The sequence below is a fragment of the Trifolium pratense genome, linkage group LG4 (assembly GCF_020283565.1).
Source record: "Trifolium pratense cultivar HEN17-A07 linkage group LG4, ARS_RC_1.1, whole genome shotgun sequence".
Lineage (NCBI taxonomy): Eukaryota > Viridiplantae > Streptophyta > Magnoliopsida > Fabales > Fabaceae > Trifolium > Trifolium pratense.
In genome coordinates, this window is record NC_060062.1 from 41,432,920 (window position 1) to 41,452,014 (window position 19,095).

Here is a 19,095-nt window from a genome sequence, read left to right on the forward strand (position 1 = left end):
AAGTTGGTCATACATTATGTTAGACACTTGGTAAGTTTGTAACTTAATCACAAGTGTCCTATATAAATAGCTAGGATCCATGTATTATTGTAAGGATGATCTTGTGAAGAGGATATATAATACAAAACTCTATTAATTATTTCTCCTTTTCTCTTTTATTTTTATTCTTCTGTATCTTATTCTTATTTTGGTTAATTTTATAACGATATATATTTTTTTGCAAATAATGTTTTAACACGTGACAATATCAATCCATGGTTTTCTATTGTTAGGTTTTGTCATGGTCATGGGCACTCCATGGCTGTTCGGTGGGGTATATATTGACATGAGTGGGGCTTGATCATTATAAGACCACTCCATGAATGATGAAACAATAATTGGAGAACCAATGTTTATTCTGGAGCATGGTAAAAAGAAAAAACGTTTATTATTGAGCATGCACCACATTATCACTCACACACAAATACTCTTATTTTTTTTGTCAAGAAGTTAGTGGCCAGAAATTCCATCCACCTTTAAAAGGTGAATAGTGGAGTGTCTGAGATTCAAACTCTAATATAAAATGCGATGTCTCTGCCAACTGAACTAATAAGCTAAAAAATAACATGTATAAAAGAACAAAGTCTCAAGAATAATGTTGTGACATCTGTTTCAATAGCCACAAGACCTCATAGACTAAGACAAACTATAACATGACAAACTTGTAAAAGAGAGTGATACCTATGTATGATATGACACAAAATGAAGTTTACTAATTTCAATATGGAGCGAAATTAGATACAATTATATGTATTGTTCATTTCACAAAGATTTCAATATGGAGTGAAATTAGATATTATTTTGAATGTTCATTTCACAAAGATTTCAATATGGAGTGAAATTAGATACAAATTATTTTGAATGTTCATCTACACTTTTTTCACACAATTTCAAAATTGATGGTGATAGTCATGCCAAAGTTACATTAACACCTCCTAAGCTTTCCCTAAATGTCACTTATACCTGCTCTAGCTTGAAAAAAACTCTAATCACAATTTACTTTCACCCACCCAGTGTTCAGAGGGGACCAGATTGAAGTCAACCGCGGCGGCATGTAAGCTACCTTAGGTCCTTTATTTCTTATTAATTCAACATTCTCTTTTTCCACAAATATATAAACTTCTTTCACATTGTTCTTTTTCAAATAACTTGCTTTATATGCCACATCAAGTAGTGTACTTAATTACAACATATAAAGGATAAGCTATCGATTTTGCCTGAAATTTTCAGTTAAATGCCGCATCATGATCAGTTAATATTCTTTTCCAGAACCAATGTTTCCTCAACAAAATTGACATCTCTTCAATGGGAATTCCTTTGGTTTCAGGTAGGAAAAAAACAACAAATAGGGTCATTAGGGTTGTCCAACCAGCAAAAAACAGGAATATCCCAAACTTGAATAAACACAGAAGGGAAAGAAATGCCTGCGCGATTATGAAAGTGAAGAGAAGGTTTACAGCAACTGTTATACTTTGTCCTGCTGATCGGATTTCTAATGGAAATATCTCGCTTGGGACTGTCCATCCTAATGGCCCCCATGACCATCCAAAAGCTAGAACAAATAGAGAAAGTGCAACTACAACTGATATCGAATAGCTTTTTGATAATTCTTGGTTTTCTCCATACTTCACACCCAAAATTATGGCAGCTATAACCTGTTTTTGTGAAAAAATGTGTTAGATTAAATCATGGTTCTTGTAAGCACAATTGGAATTTGCATTAAACCAAGAGTTTTCCATACCTGGCATATAATCATTTGTATTCCACCACTGATGAGTAAGGGTCGCCTCCCCAATCTATCCACCGTTGCAATGGAAATGAATGTTGATGCGGCAAGAACTACTCCAGTCAAGGCTGAGGAGTAGAGAGATGCCTGTCTGCCAAATCCCATGCTTTGAAACAGCATTGGAGCATAAAAGAGAATTGAATTTATGCCGGTCAGAATCTGGAATGCAGGCATGCAGATAGCCATGACCAACTCCGGTCTATATCTTCTTTTAATGATGTTCCAATAAGGGTGCTTTATTGAGTTTGCCAATTCACCTGCATCAAGCATATCCTGGAACTCTGCGTCGACCTCATTCGTTCCTCTGATTTTTTCGAGGAGCTTCCTCCCTTGTTCCTTTGATCCTCTTTCCACTAAGCTATTTGGAGTCTCTGGAATAAATATTCCTCCGACAGTCATCAAAAGAGTTGGTATTGCAGCAAGGCCAAGGGCCAACCTCCACCCCCATGGTTGAATCTGTTGTGTTCCATAATTGATCATATTTGCTGTAAAAATCCCAAAAGTGGTTGCGACTTGAAACATCATGTTCAGGGCTCCACGAAAATGAGTTGGTGCCATCTCTGACAAATACAGCGGAATAGCCTTCAAAAAGGTATAGTATAACTAGATTATCTTCTAACTTAAACATACTTTATTGGACCCTTGATTGTTTCCATCCCATTACTTCCTTTTTTTTTTTGGTGTAAAATTTGATGACCCTACATTATCATTAAAGTTGGTAGTCACTTTACAAAGCTACATTTGATACTTTAGTTATCTAGACTTTTAGACTTTGGTTTTAAACACGATAAGCGGTTGCTCGGTTGTTCTTCTAATAAATAAACCAATGTTTTACATAAAAAATAGTTTGTATTTGCTTAAGAATGGATTATAGGGAAAAAGGTGCTGCTACCTGGTTTCCAAATCCAATGCCAACACCTTGAAGAACCCTTCCTATGATGAGCATTTCCAGATCAACAGCTGCAGCATTCAGAGCTGAGCCAATGAGAAAGTTGATACCACCAATTATGATACTTGTCCTCCGTCCGTACTTCCTTGTAACTGGAGCTGCGACTATAGATGCAACAAAACCAGAAATGTATAAAGTAGAGGTAAATGCAGAAATGCCCTGATTGTTATACTTGCAATAGTTATTTTCATGTGCTTCCAGTTTATGTTTGTACACTGCAGGGAAGAAAATCTGAAGAAAGTCATCCATGGAAGCAACTCCTCCTGTTAACAATGTCACATGTGTAAATTTTCTGATAATAAATAAATGACTATAAAGATTCTGATAAAAGGAGAGATCAAATGTGTATGTAAATTTGTGGACTGTAGGGAACTGTAGGAGATTCGGCTGCAATGAATCTAAATCCGATAAAGTCCCGGTTTGATTAATAGGGAGGGGAGATTTCTATGAATTTCGTTAGGTGTCAGATCATCATAATAGATTATACCAATGTCTTTGTCCCAAAGGCAAGAGTTGTGTCAAAGTCAAAATAGTAGATATCATGGAATTTATGAGATTCATTTTTCTTTCCTTATTCTCTCATCAAATCAAGTCTTATATATCAGTGAAATTCAATCCATCCGTCCCCTTTCAGCTTACAAATACGGCTTTGTCTAATGTGCACAAGTAAATAAGTATTGCACCACTTGCTTGAGGTTTTGCTGCGGTGCCGACTTGCTTGGTTTCGGCCTGATTTTTGTGGTGGCAGATTCCGGCTTCTTAGGGGTTTGGTTTATTTTCACTGATTTCCTTTTGTTTGTGTTGGAGCGTATTTTTTTTGTTTTGCTCAGTTTGTAGGGGCCTTGGTTTTGGTTGTATAGGTGGATCCTTGCCCTTTGTTTTTGAGGGGCTTTATGCTCTGTGCTGTAAGGTGTTTTCTCTCCTTTTTCTTGCTCCTTCAAATACTTCTTGTATTGAAGGAAGCTTAATAAATTTGCTGATTCAAAAAAAAAAAAAAAAGTATTGCACCATCTACAAGTTTGTTTTTCACCGTTAAATCAATATGTCTCATCGTATCTCGTTTGAACTTATTGTGAGACTTAGTAATCCAATGGTGAAAATAAGTTTCTGTAAGGTGTAAAACACTAAAACTTATTTTAGTTGTACACCATAGACTTACCTATCAAACACAGCTTGTGTAATAAGAACCACAAAAATAAACAAGTGGTTGAAATTTTCTAACAAGAAAGAGAGAAAGAGAGACAGAATTTATTGCAGAAAAAAATGAATCAAAATATGGAATGATAATTTGAAAGTGAAGGGATTATGACAGAATAGAACCTGAAATTCCAACGTCATAACCAAAGAGGGAGCCACCAGTTGCAGCAACAATGCAAGCAATGATAACATGAACAGTGACCCTCCCTTTGTATTGCTCTGCCCTTCCCTTCTTATCATCCACACCTGCTGTAGTACTAGTGGAAGGAGACCCATCTTCCATTTCCTTATTAGGGGCAGCAGTGGCATGTAAGGTATAATAATACTTTATTGAAGAAGGCTGAACACACACACCTAACCTTCAATTATATATATACAACAAAGTCTAAAGTAGTTTGTTTTTTGTTGGTGGGAAATGAAAACAAGTCTAATAAAGTAAGTATAACTGTTTGTTTGTTCCGTGATTCTTTTATCAAATAACATACAAAAATTGCTCAGTTGAAAACAGAACTTCAACTTAATATTCATTTCACCTCATCTGTAATTTCTGTTTATTCATTATTACTGCCGCACTCAACGTAGAAAAGAAGGCTAGTTTCTAGAATCCAAAGTATTGAACACAAGGCCGGTAAGCTAGCTAGACACATTTTATGATAATTAGGGGTCCCGCTATCATATCAACTTACTATTTCTCACTCCATTTCAAAATGAGTGTGTTTTCTCAACTTGACCATCACATGGGCCGCTGCCGCCTGCTCGGCTCGGTTTGGGCCTGAGGATGTATTAATATTTTAGTAACCGAAATTAAAGATAGTCTGCCTTAGATGTTTTATCCTAAGAACTTCGTGGTTGATAGTATGCCTTGCACAATTTTGGGCAGTACTACGAGGCGTCTTATAGAGAGTGATATAATTTGAACTTGGATGTTTTATCTTAAGAACTTCGTGGTTGATAGTTTGAACTTGACCTGCTAATTTTTTCGACGGCATATTTTTTCAACACCGAAGTTTTAAATTCAAAAACAACAAAAGGTTACAAAAAGCAGGTTGTGGATGTCGTTTGCAAGACAGAAATGGCGATTGGATTTGTGGCTCTTTGAAATTTCATGGAGTTTGTAGTGCTTTTGTAGCCGAGCTTTGTGGAGTGTTTGAAAGTTTAAAATTAGCTCACCGCCGAGGATTTAGACTAGTGGAGCTTCATGTCGACTCTTGTGTGGTTGTCGATTCATTAAATCATAAAGATCTGGGTAATGTTGGTGAAATCCATCAATTGCTAGAGAAGGAGGGGAGGTTAAAGTTTGTCACTCTTACAGAGAGTTTAATAAATGTGTGGATGGTTTGGCTAATATGTGTTGTGAGGGAAGCAAAGTGTTGATTATTTTTAATAGTAATACAATCCTAACCGTTAATTATAATTTGATAGATGAAATTAATTGTTCTAGTTCGTCACACACACACATTGTCGGGGTAAAAACTACAAATTATAACTTCAAGTTATAATCAATTTTAGAATCAAAATCAAATTATACTTGAGAACATCTAAACATATAAAAATTTATTCTACACCTTTATAATCAAATTTCGGCTCCTGTGGTGGAACCAAACATACACTTCTTTTATGCTTTATAGTTGTATGTACTATGTTGCAGCAAATGAAGGGTCAACTATTGATACTGGATGAAATTTTCAGTTATTTACTGCATTATGAGCAGTTAATAACATACCTAAGTAGGTTTTCATCAAACTACATCATGTTGTCTCTGGAAGTATCTTTTTCCAGAACCAGTGTTTCCTCCACATATATGACATCTCTTCAATGGGAATTCCCTTGGTTTCAGGTAGGAACAAAATAACAAATATGGTCATGATGGTTATCCAGCCAGCAAAAAACAGGAAGATCCCAAATTTGAATGAACATAGAAGGGTAAGGAACACCTGCGCGATTATGAAAGTGAAGAGAAGGTTTACGGCAACTGTTATACTTTGCCCTGCTGATCGGATTTCTAATGGAAATATCTCACTTGGGACTGTCCATCCTAGTGGCCCCCATGACCATCCAAAAGCTAGAACAAATAGACATATTGCAACTACAACCAATATTGAATAGCTTTTTGATAATTCTTGGTTTTCTCCAAACTTCACTCCCAAAATGATAGCAACTATTACCTGGTCATGTGAAAAATGAGAGTATAATCATTTAGTAGTTTGCAAATACAAATTGCGAGGTGTTAAGAGTTTTAATTCTCACCTTATAAGCCGGTTTTGTAAGGTTGAGTTAGGCTCAACTCCCAATTCTAAGAAAGTGAGCCTCTCTTCATACCATACAAAATAAATGTCGGATTTGGATTGCCTGTTGTAGGTGCTTAACGCAGTTCATTATTTTTTTATCGGACGCAGCAGTTACTACGTGCACACAATAACTGTGTGAAATCCAAATCCGTATATATTCAGCTTCTAGCAGTATTTCCTAAGGTCATGGTTCTTATATTGCATGCATAATTGGAATGTGCATAAAAGAAAGAGTTCTCTAACCTGGCATATAATCATCTGTATTCCACCGCTGATGAGTAAGGGTCTTCTCCCCAATCTATCTACTGTTGCAATAGAAATGAATGTTGAGAAGAGAAGAACTCCTCCAGTCAAGGCTGAGGAGTAAAGAGACGCGTCTCTGCCGAATCCCATGCTTTGAAATAACACTGGAGCATAAAAGAGAATCGAATTTATGCCGGTAAGAATCTGGAACGCAGGCATGAAGATAGCCATAACCAACTCTGGCCTGTATCTTTTTTCAAGTATGTTTCGGAAAGGGTGCTTTATTGAATTTGCAAACTCGCTTGCATCAACCATATCTTGGAACTCTGCATCAACATTTTTTGTTCCTCGGATTTTTTCAAGGACCTTCCTTCCTTTTTCCTTTGATCCTCGTTCTACTAAGCTATTTGGAGTTTCCGGAATGAATATCCCTCCAATAGTCATTAAAAGAGCCGGTACTGCAGCAAGTCCAAGAGACAGCCTCCACCCCCATGGTTTAATATTGTGTGTTCCAAAATTGATCATATTTGCTGTAAAAATGCCAAAAGTGGTTGCAACTTGAAACATCATGTTTAGGCCTCCTCGTAGGTGAGTTGGCGCCATCTCTGACAAGTAAAGAGGAATCGCCTTCAAAATAACCATAAGGAGGAGAGGAGTAACTATAGTAATTTCTCAACTTTAAGGTATAACTGCAAACATACTTTATTGAATCATTTACTGTTTCATCACATTACTGCCTTTAAAATTATATATGAGCCCACATTAACATCGACGTAATGAATATTGGCGATCACATTTTTCATACCTTTTTTAGAGGCAAAATGTAAGTATATTATTTGTTATGTTGGTATTTTCTTCAGGTTTGAATCTCGACCCTTTAATTCGTTCTATGCGTAGTTCAAATCGTTGAACGTTTGATAATTTGGTTATGCAGACTTTTGAGCTTGGATTTAAACACAAAATAGTTGCTTGATTGCTCTTTTTATACACCAATATTTTACATAAAAAAGAGTTTGTATTTGCATAAGAATCCAAAGGTTATAGGAAAAAATTAACTACCTGATCTCCAAAACCAATGCCAACACCAAGCATGATTCGACCTACGATAAGCATTCCTAGATTAGCAGCTGCGGCATTCAGAACTGATCCAACGAGAAAGCTGATACCACCAACGATGATACTTGTTCTCCGTCCATACTTCCTTGTAACTGGAGATGCCACCAAAGTTGCAACTAAACCAGAAATGTATAAAACAGAAGTAAATGCTGCAAGGACCTGATTGTTATACTTGCAGTAGTTGTTTTCATGTGCATGCATTTTTTGCTCGTAAACTGAGGGGAAAAATTTACGAAGAAAGTCATCCATAGAAGTAACTCCTCCTGTTAATCATGACACATGCATCAATTTTCCCATAAATGACCGTAAAGGTTTTGCTTATTTACAGATTCTGATAAGAAAATTGATAAATATGCACGATGCCACATGCTTATTTCGATATAATATGTATCGACATTAAGATAGCTCAGAGTCCCCAAACTTGATTTGAATCATTTGTTATTTTGGTTGGAAGAGGTTGAAAAGTTGCATAATCTTTCTTAGATATGCAAGGCATTCCACCGATTCCACTTAGGGAGAAAGCCTTTCCCGTATCTATTTGAACCCGATCTTCAAATTTTTATCCGGTAGACTTGGTAATATCATACAATGTTTTAAAAATCGAACCAGATATCAAACTGTCGAGACCTCTGAGTCATGATTGAACTACTTTAAAACACTCAGATGACTCGCGGTTAAACCAATCAAATAAAATAACCCAACGGTGGACAATGTGGTTCGACTTTTAAAACATTATATCTTGTTAGTAAATATTAGGCGCGAAAGACATTATCTCTTTTTCTTATTCTCAAGTAAGTCAGTGAAATTCAACCTATGTAGTAGATGAAATATTATAAAATCATCAAAATTTGGATTAAAAGAGTATGAAATATTACAGAACCTGAAATTCCAACATCATAGCCAAAGAGAGACCCTCCAATGGCAGCAACAATGCAAGCAACGATGACATGAACTGTGACCTTCCCATTATATTGATCTGCCCTCACCTTAGTCACACCACCTGCTATATAAGACCCATCTTCCATTTCTTGAATTCTCCTTTCTCAGAACCAGAAAATATCCTAGGCATGTAATTAAAGGATAATACTTCTTTCTTTTTTTCTTTGGCTTTTAAGGAATATACATCACTCTCATGATTCTTTTTAAGTACTAAATTTCTTGGTGTCTTTTATTTATTATATTTTCTACTTTTTGACTTGTGGAAAAGTATAATTTTGGTAAAAGCAAAACAATTTAGAAACGTTTGTTTTTTGTCCAACTATTGGAATGACTTTATTGTCATTTAGTTTTGGATAATCCAATGAATAAATATTGAAATATCAGCAGCATTTCTGTCATTTTGTTTTATATAGTACATTGAGTGATGTTGAAATATATCAGATAATCTATTTAGCTTATGGTGGATACATGACCACGTAGTTAATACGTGGATGCTACGGCAGGTGGCTGAAGTAAGTAATAATGCAGAAACAGAAATTGGTACATACTTGATTAGCAGAAATGTAGTTAGCGTGTGGTTACATAATTGTTGCATTATTATTATTGTCTGCTAAATTTGTCCCGTTAATCACACTGCAATCGACAGGAGCTGAAACAACTTAATATTAAAACTGACCCTCAAACCATATTAAACGGTCCAGTGGACCGAATATTGGTTGAAATAAAATGTCCAATTTTAATACAAAATTATTATCTATAATACACTAATAGGTGCTTAAGAAACATGGTATTATATTTGCAGAAGTCGGAGTTCGAACTTCGAATACTCTATTATTCACTTTAAGGGTGGAATTCTATCCACCAAACTACTTGAAAAAAATAATGAATAATCACACTCTTTACATGTCATTCAAGATAATTGAGTGATTAATCTAAAATAGTAAAAAGGTGTTCATATTTGATTTATTAGTATCCACACCCCTTTTGCATGTTCTCTATTAGTAAGCATCAGCAGTAGCACCAGACTATTATATTATAGTAACACACAAATCACAAAAAGTTGTAACCAATACTATGTCTTGAAAAACAAATTCCAACCACCAGCACCAACAATTTCATTAATAATAATACAAGTCTTTATCTAATATGCACAAATAAAATATCTTTGCATCATTCAGAAATGCATTATTCATCATTAAATCAATAAGTCTTATCATATCTCAAATACATTCCTTGATTGCTTGCCAAGCTCAAATACATAATATAACATAGTTGTTTCTCAAAAGAGCTTTTCCAATAACAATTAGACCCCAAAATGGGCAACTTTTTTTCTTTCTAAATATAGAAAAAAGGGCAATTATTGTCTGCAAACTACAAGAGTAAGTAGCATAACCAATAAACAACAAATATTGTTTTTTATTTTATTTTTCATAAGAGCAAACAAATGCGAAATAAAACGAAAATATAACTAGTGCATACAAGGTCATGAAGATCTAAATTGCATTCCCCAACTTCAACTGCCAAAGTACATTATAAACTTCAGAATGCTATGCAGTCATATTATATCTAACAATGAAATAAGCAAAACTGGATAACATTATTTCTCTATAAAATTTCCTGTGATTCCTAATAAAATGAACTGAAATAAAATAACATATAGATTGAACATTTCCAAAGGGTCCTCATGATAGAAACAGTTCTCTGTAGAGCTAAGTCCTCACTCAATCCAACTTCACAGAAGAGAACAAGTAATACACGAACCAGAATGAAGAGAGGAACCCAACTGTGCCGGTCACCAACATGATTGCTAGTACCATGAAGAGTGAATATCCCAAGTAAAGAGTTGCAGAAACAGGTCCACTCAAATTCTTGAGATCAAATACAAGATAGTTTATGGAATACAAAAAGATGTACAATGCAACAGAACCGGAAGCAAAGAATGATTTCCACCACCATCTCCAATCCTCCACGCAGAGATGCATGTAAGTTAGAACTAGAGATACTTCGGCACAAACCACGACGAGAAGAATCAAAACAATGAAGAGAAACCCAAAAACGTAGTAAACGCGACCCATCCAAATGCTGGACATGATAAAGAAGAGCTCGATGAAAAGGGTACCAAATGGAAGGGTGCCAGCACCTAGAACTAAAAGCCATGACGGATACCGCTGCTGTGGAATTTCTCGAGGAATTTGGTTGGTTCTAACAGGATACTCAAGGTGAGGTGCTTTTGCTCCAAAGTAGCCACCAACAAGTGTAAGTGGCACAGAAATGCAGAACCAAAGCAAAAGCAATATAACGAAGAGTGAAAATGGAATGGCTCCTGTACTGTGGCTTCCCCATAATAGGAAGTTTAAGATTGTGAGGATAGAAAAGGCAATACCAGGGAAGAAACAAGCAGCTTTCCATGCAACTGAAATCCAACCTTTCTGATCTCCGTTCCCGAGTGTTCTCCATAGTCGAACTGCAACATAACCAGCAGCAATACCAAGTACCAGGTAGAAAAACAGCATACCTGTGATGAGTGTTCCGCGAGAAGCTGGTGACATGAATCCAAGTGCAGCAAACAATATTGTGACAATAGCCATCCCTAGAATCTGAACTCCATCACCAACCATTATACACAACAAAGCAGGGTTCGATGGAGCGCGGAAAACATCCCCCACAACAAGCTTCCAACCAGATAACTCCTCATTCATCTGTGCTTGAGCTTCCTTATCAAGCTCCTCGTAACTGGCCAGATCCCTCCTAACAGTTCTCAGGAAGATAACAAGAACAATACCAGCAAGGAAAGTGATCACCATTAACGAATTGAGGATCGAGAACCAATGGACTTTGGCTCCCTCCATCTTCAAATAAGCATCCCATCTTGATGGCCACTTGATATCACTCTCCTCAAAGGTTACCTCATAGGAAAATGCAATGGGCTGGCCTTCTTTGATAGGCATTGCCACAGTTGATGGATCACATTTGATAGGCGACGGGTACTTTTCATACATTTTCAAGTTTTTAACCGAATTAGCATTGTGCATAATACTACAAGGTATAACCTCAAACCCAACAACCATGTACCCCGGCTTGTCAGATCCCTCCTTACCAACAGGAGGGATCATCTCAGCCGCATCACCGGTTCCCATAACTCGAGCCACATTGGTCTCCTCATATTTATGGACAAGAACATTAAACCTAAGATGGTTAAACAAATAATACACACCCTCAATCTTAATACCAACAGGGTACCCAGTCCACCGTAAAAAGTACTCATCTTTCTTCGTAAAACGAATAGCAGGTAAATTATCAAGTATTAGATTAACTTGATACATCTCATCAATCCTCTCCGTCAAGATCTTGAACTGATCACCAGACAACTTATCAACTTGACACAGAAAAACCTCAGTCTCATTGGTGTACATCTTAAACCTATAAGGCGAATTCTCGATCCGATCCCCCATAAGGAGTTCACCTAGATTCTCAGCACTATCCTTAACACCACCTTGAGGCTTACAAAATGGTAAACTATAATAACTAAATGGCATTTCAGTATCAATTGAAGTAATTGAATTCACCTTCACAGACAATTCATCACCAATACCATAATTGTGAGGGTAACTACCTGGAAGGTAAAACCCATAACCTGTTTGAAAAAATGCCAAACAGAAAACCAAGACCAAGATTCTGAATTTGTGAAAAGACTCCATTTTTGGAACAATTTGAATCAGATCTGAAAGACCCAGATAAGGAAAATGTCAACAAAACAAAAAAATAACAAGTAAATTGAATAAGAATCTTTAACTAGTTTTTTTTTTTTTTCAGTTCAGAGATAAACAATGCAAAATTATGCAAAACAATGCAATGCAAATGCGTTTATGTATAGGTAGAGATGTGAATTGAAGTCACCTTAGAAATTGAGATTGAGGGTATAAGACGAGATCTTGAAGAAAATTGATGGAAAAGAGACTCAGAACGATGTCGTGCAGGCACCGACGGTGAAGCGTGGGACTTACTGCACATTTATATGCTTGCTCCCTTTTATCATGCGATTCATGAGTTTCACCTTTTTCTCAAATAAGTAAAATTACGATGATATCCTTCACTTTATTTAGTCTATATTTGATTAACGGTCTCAGAATTACGGTGATTCACCGTAACTTTTTAAAAATTACATAGATTGTAATTTCTGTAAAACCACGGTTAATTTCCATAATTTTGACATAACCGTGATATAAAACATAGATTTAATGCGACACAACTTTAAGTTTTGTGTAATGGTGCATAAATGGTTGGGAAATGAAGTTATGGTGGTAGGATAAATTGACAAGACATTTCAAGGGGTTGATTTGAAGGTGGGTCACTTGATTGCATTTGGCTTTTCACTACCAGTTTAATTTGGTTCGATTGTCAATTCTGACATTAAGTAATTTCAATCTCTTTCGATCGCAGTTGCGGGGACCGAATTATGATCATGCCTACCAAGTTTAGTGTCACTGAACCAATTAACGATTAGTACTTGATTGCGTTTAGTTAAGTTGTCGGGTTGATAGAAGCGGTTATAATGAACTTCATAAAAATAAATGAGAGATTATTGATTAACGCTATACAATACAAAGATATTTTGACATTATTTTTGCAACCACTAATTTTAGAATGTATTGATATATTTATTATGCTGCAATATTAGTTTTAACACTGTTGAAATTCACTTCATCTTTATGTTTTAGCCAAATGACAACTCAACAGAAAAAAGTTTCACTTTTTTTCTTTCACCACCAATTTAATCTGGATCGAGGGTCAGTTCTGACATCAAGTAGTTTCGGTCCCTCCCGATTGCAGTTGTGGGTGATCGAACCGTGATTCTCCCTACTAATTTCAACGTCAATCATCGTTAAACCAACTAATGATCGATACTTAAGCTTCACTTGAGTGTTGAGGTGACAACTTGGAGTGTCTTGTTTGTTTGTCAAGCCACCATAACTTTAATTTTTGGCCTTTTGTGTATTGATTTATACAAAAACTTAAGGTGTGTACCATTAATATCATCTTAATATATCGGTATCTTCTTCCTTTATCACAATTTAAAAAATATTATTTATTTTAACAATCGAAAATTGGGTCCACTTATCTCCTATAACATGGATAATAACCAAGGTTTAATCTTGTTTAAAAGAATTGATTTTTTATATTTAATATTTGTTCATGATGTCAGAACTGACATCCGAACCAGATTTAACTGGTGGCAAAAAAAAAAATTGTCCATGGCTCAAATAAAATTTCTTCAAGTGACATGACTATAGAAAAAGTAAATAAAAATGTTATCTATTTTAGTTTTAAAACTATATATTCACTTTAATTTATTAAAGATATAGTGAAAATGCTATTTATTTTATTACAAATAATATAATCCAAACATTAATTAATTTTTTTTAGTAATAAAATAAAATACAGTGAAGAAAATTATTTGTATTAATTAATATCGGATAAGTTATAAACAATTTTTTCTCCTAATTAATTTTATTACTTTTATATTATTTATTGAGTTTCTATGAGAAAATAATTACTATATATATTAAATTTATTTTATGGGTTGTACATATATAATTTTTTTTACCTTGGTCTCACTCACACAAGTATAATTTCTTTTTTTTTTCATAGACAAAGTAATAATACTATAAAAAATCCACATATCAACCGTGAGATTTCTGTCCAAATTCGAATAGACAAATATAACTTTTAGCTATACTCAACATTACATTGAATTTGTGTAAAAAAAAAAACATTACATTGAATTTTTTATTTTTTTTGTTATATATAGTTTAGTGACTAAACCTTTTGTCAAAAAAAAAAAAAATTTAGTGACTAGACTCATTTTTTAAATGTAAAAATTTCAAACTTCAACTCCTTTAATGATATATCTTATAACTACCAACTCAATTACACTCGTCAAACACATTCCATTGAATTTTAGAAGCTATGAAGCTTTCAACCATCTTGCGGTATCTGTTAGAACTTATGAACAATGAATGGATGAATGTGAATGAACTAATTGTGAGAAAGAATGAGAGAAAAGGGGTAAATTCATTAATGATCAATTGATCTCTCTTTACAATGGTGTAGTATGGTTTTTATACACAAAACCAATGAGTTAGCATTAACCAACTATGGTTACTTATTAACATAGCAGTTAACTCAACTAACTAACCTACACACTAACTAATTCTGTTTTACTTGTAAAGCAAGTAACAGCTTTTGCAACAACCAAACTAACTCAATTTTAACTAACTTTGAATTATTCTCAACACACCCCTTTAATTCAAAGTCTCAAGACTTTGAACATTCATCATTCTTCTTAAATCCTTGAATCTATCAATCTTCAATGGCTTAGTGAGCACATCTGCCATTTGCTTTTCTGTGTTGCAGTAAGTCATTTTGATCTTCCCCTTTGTAACTTGATCTCTCAAAAAATGAAACTTTGTTTCTATATGTTTGCTTCTTCCATGAGCTATAGGGTTTTTGGCCAGATTAATGGCTGATTTGTTGTCAACCATTAGCTCTACTTCCTGTTCAATATCAATCTTCATTTCCTGCAGTAATGCTAGCAACCAGATTCCTTGGCAAGCAGCATTGCAGGCAGAAATGTATTCTGCTTCACATGTGGATAAGGCAACTACACTTTGCTTTTTTGAACTCCATGAGATTGGACAATTGAACAATGTGAAGATGTATCCCATTGTGCTTCTTCTTTCAACTTTATCACCTGACCAGTCAGAGTCACAATAACCAACAAGCTTCTTTTGGTTCTCATCTGTTTTGGTGTACAAAACACCATAGTCAATTGTGCCCTGTAGGTATCTTAGGATTCTCTTCACTGCTTGCATATGTGACAGTTTAGGTGATTGCATAAATCTGCTAACAATCCCTACACTATGACATATATCTGGCCTTGAGTTGCAAGCATATCTAAGGCTTCCTACCATCTGTTTATAGTGAGTACTATTCACAGATTTACCTTCATCATCAGCATTCAAATTTGATGCAGTTTCCATTGGAGTGTTAGCTGGATTACAATCCATCATGTTGAATCTCTTTAGTATATCTGAAGCATACTTCCTCTGATGTATCAGCATACCACTACTTGTCTTAGTGAATTCCAGCCCAAGAAAATATTTCAAACCTCCTAAATTGGTCATGTCAAATTCTGAGCTTAGCAGACTTGTTAGCTTCTTAACTTCATCTTTACTGCTGCCAGTTATTAGTAAGTCATCAACATATAGGCACACTATGCAAAGTCTATTCTGTGATGTACCTTTGACATAGATTCCATGTTCAACAGTGCATTTTGAGTATCCATTTTTGCTGAGAAACTCATCTATTCTCATGTTCCAAGCTCTTGGTGCTTGTTTTAGGCCATACAATGCTTTGTTCAGCTTCAACACATGATCTTCCTTTCCTTTAACTATGAAACCCTGAGGTTGTTCAATATATACTTCCTCCTCAAGTTTGCCATTGAGAAATGCAGACTTGACATCCAATTGAACAAATTCCCAGTCAAAGTGATTTGCAATAGCAACTACTAGTCTCACAGTTTCAATCCTTGCCACAGGTGCAAAGATTTTAGTAAAGTCAATACCTTGTTTCTGTAGGAATCCTTTGGCAACCAATCGTGCTTTGTACTTTGCTATAGTGCCATCAGGTAGGTATTTCAATTTGTATATCCATTTGACTGCTATAGGCCTCTTGTTTGCAGGCAGATGGACCAAGTTCCATGTGTTGTTCTTTTCAATTGAGGCTATTTCTTCCTCCATTGCTCCCCTCCATTCTTCATATTTTGCTGCTTGTTGATATGTCAAGGGTTCAGTGTCTACATATAATGCAAAATGCACTATATCACCATCTGGTGTGATCATGTCATCTGGGATTGTTTCATACCCTTGCAGATTTCTGTTTGGAATACCTCCTCTTTCTGATCTTCTTAGTACAACTGGCTCATTTGCAGTTGTTGGAGGTGTTAGCATAGTGTTTTCTTCAGTTGCTTCTTCATCAAGTAACTGAAATGGAACATACTTTTTATCTTGTGCTGTATTTCCATTCCAATCCCAGCTCTTATCTTCTTCAAAAGTGACATCTCTACTGTTGGTTACCTTTTTTGTGGTTGGATTGTAGAGTTTATAGGCACTTGCAGTGTGATATCCTATCATGATCATCATTTCACTTTTATCATCAAGTTTCTTCCTCTTTTGATCTGGTATGTGTCTGTGACAAAGACATCCAAATACCCTAAGATGCTTCACTGATGGTGTGTGACCTGACCAAATTGCTTCTGGTACCTTATCTATTTGCTTTGTAGGACATCTGTTCATAACATAGCAGGCTGTAACTACAGCTTCACCCCAAAAGCTGTGAGGTAGATTCTTTTCTCTTAGCATGCATCTGGTCATATTCATGATAGTTCTATTCCTCCTTTCAGCCATTCCATTGTGTTGTGGAGTGTATGGAGCTATTATTTCATGCTGAATTCCATTTTCTGAACAAAATGTCTTGAATTCATTTGAGGTGTATTCACCACCACCATCACTTCTTAGAATTTTAATCTTCTTTTCTGATTGCTTTTCAACTAACAGTTTGAATGATTTAAAATTCTGAAGCACTTCATCTTTGCTCTTCATTAAGTGAATCCACATCATTCTGCTGAATTCATCAATGAATGATACAAAGTACTTGTTTCCTCCTAAAGATAGTGTGTCAAATGGACCACATACATCTGTATATACTACATTAAGTACCTGCTTAGCTCTCATTGCAGTATTCTTGACAAAAGACTTTCTTGCTTGCTTGCCTATCAAGCAATGTTGACATATATCTCTAGGGATCTTAATTGCAGGTAATCCATTGACCAGTTCATTGTTTTGCAGATAACTCAAGCTTTTAAAGTTCAGATGACCATACCTCATATGCCATAACCAAGCTTGGTCATTGATCTTTATTGTAGCCAGACATTGGGATTGATTTGCAGTCAAGGTGACTTGGAATGTTTTATTCTGAGATAGAGGGGCTCTCAGAATAGTGTTGTTCTGAGAATCATACACTTCCATGATGTTATTCTCCATATGCATAATGAATCCCTTCTCTAGTAACTGTCCCAAACTTAGTAAATTTGTTTTCATGTCTGGTACATATAGAACACCAGTGATGACGGCTTGATTTCCTTTCTTGCCTTTGATCAACACATCACCTACTCCTTCAGCTGGAATTGTTCTATTGTCTGCAAACCTTATTTTAGTTTTTGATGAACTGTTGAAGTTGATTAGCCAATCTCTATGGCTTGTCATGTGATTGCTGCAACCTGTGTCAAGATACCAATGTTCTTGATCATCTTCAATATCTGTAATGGTAGCCATGTACAGTGTTGGATCAACCTCTGAGTCACTATCTTCCTGAGCAATATGTGCTTCAGCCTTATTCTTTCCTCCATACCTTGGAACCTTCTTGCCTCTGCAATCTTTTGCAAAGTGACCAAACTTCTGGCAATTATAGCACTGTATGTTCTTCAAATTGAACTTCCCTTTCTTATCTTGATTTGATGCAGTGCCTTGAGATGAAGATTCAGCTTGATCATTGTTTTTCTTTGAGTTATCTTGTGAATTATTATTCTTCTTGGACTTATCTTTCCCCTTCCATTTGCCATTGCCTTTCTTCTCTGCATGAGCTTGCAATGCTTGATCAGTGGCCCTATCTTTTGTTCTTTCCATGATTCTTTGTTCATGAGACTCCAGTGTACATTGTAATTCATCCAATGTCAATGTTGACAAATCTTTGGTTTCCATTATTGCAACAGTGATATAATCAAACTTAGGAGATAAAGTTCTCATAACCTTACCAACAATGGTTTGATTGTCACAAGTATCACCACAACTCTTCATCTGATTTGTGATGTTTGTGATCTTGTTAAAGTAATCTGCAATGCTTTCATTGTTTTCCATCTGCAGCAGTTCAAATTTCCTTTTCCAAGTTTGTAATCTAACCTGCTTCAGCTTCTCATTCCCTGAGTGTGCTTTCTCAAGAATGTCCCAACATTCCTTAGCTGATGTTGCATTCTCAATCTTCTGGAAATTCACCAAATCAACACATTGATGAATGAAGAACATTGCTTTGAAATCTTTCTTCTTCAATGCACGATGTGCATTCCTCTGATTGTCTGTTGCATCTGCTGCTAATTCAGTGATAGCAGTTTCAATCACATCTTGTACTTCTTGAAACCCAAATATCACTTTCATTTGCTTATTCCATCGATCCCAATTGCTTGCATCAAGAATTGGCAATTTCCCACCAAAACTGTTGCTGAGTGTTTCTAGTTGACTTGTCATCTTCTTCCTGAGTTAATTGATCAAATTGCAGTGAATCTTGATCAATTCTTTAATGCCACGAACCTTGAGGCTCTAGATACCAGTTTGTTAGAACTTATGAACAATGAATGGATGAATGTGAATGAACTAATTGTGAGAAAGAATGAGAGAAAAGGGGTAAATTCATTAATGATCAATTGA

The 19,095-nt window shown here is 35.5% G+C and overlaps 3 protein-coding genes across 4 annotated transcripts; all 3 read right to left on the bottom strand.

Annotated features, from left to right (window-relative positions):
* Positions 1–810: 810 nt before the first annotated feature.
* Positions 811–4,784, bottom strand: LOC123919645 (sugar transport protein 7-like). The gene is made up of 4 exons (XM_045971618.1): positions 4,095–4,784; positions 2,718–3,037; positions 1,781–2,407; positions 811–1,694 (listed from the first exon to the last, which is right to left on the bottom strand). The coding sequence occupies exons 1-4, from the start codon at positions 4,252–4,254 to the stop codon at positions 1,266–1,268; spliced, it is 1,536 nt and encodes a 511-aa protein (XP_045827574.1). The 5' UTR covers positions 4,255–4,784; the 3' UTR covers positions 811–1,265.
* A 645-nt stretch (positions 4,785–5,429) lies between these two features.
* On the bottom strand, positions 5,430–8,867 carry LOC123919646 (sugar transport protein 7-like). 2 transcript variants are annotated; one of them, XM_045971619.1, is made up of 4 exons: positions 8,499–8,867; positions 7,562–7,881; positions 6,503–7,129; positions 5,430–6,136 (listed from the first exon to the last, which is right to left on the bottom strand). In XM_045971619.1, the coding sequence occupies exons 1-4, from the start codon at positions 8,641–8,643 to the stop codon at positions 5,720–5,722; spliced, it is 1,509 nt and encodes a 502-aa protein (XP_045827575.1). In that variant the 5' UTR covers positions 8,644–8,867; the 3' UTR covers positions 5,430–5,719. The 2 variants fall into 2 exon arrangements, with proteins under 2 accessions (XP_045827575.1, XP_045827576.1); XM_045971620.1 differs by lacking the exon at positions 8,499–8,867 and having other exon boundaries at positions 6,503–7,191; positions 7,562–7,693.
* Positions 8,868–10,040: 1,173 nt separating this feature from the next.
* Positions 10,041–12,854, bottom strand: LOC123919643 (transmembrane 9 superfamily member 11). The gene is made up of 2 exons (XM_045971616.1): positions 12,455–12,854; positions 10,041–12,278 (listed from the first exon to the last, which is right to left on the bottom strand). The coding sequence occupies exon 2, from the start codon at positions 12,253–12,255 to the stop codon at positions 10,279–10,281; it is 1,977 nt and encodes a 658-aa protein (XP_045827572.1). The 5' UTR covers positions 12,256–12,278; positions 12,455–12,854; the 3' UTR covers positions 10,041–10,278.
* Between the last annotated feature and the right edge of the window lie 6,241 nt (positions 12,855–19,095).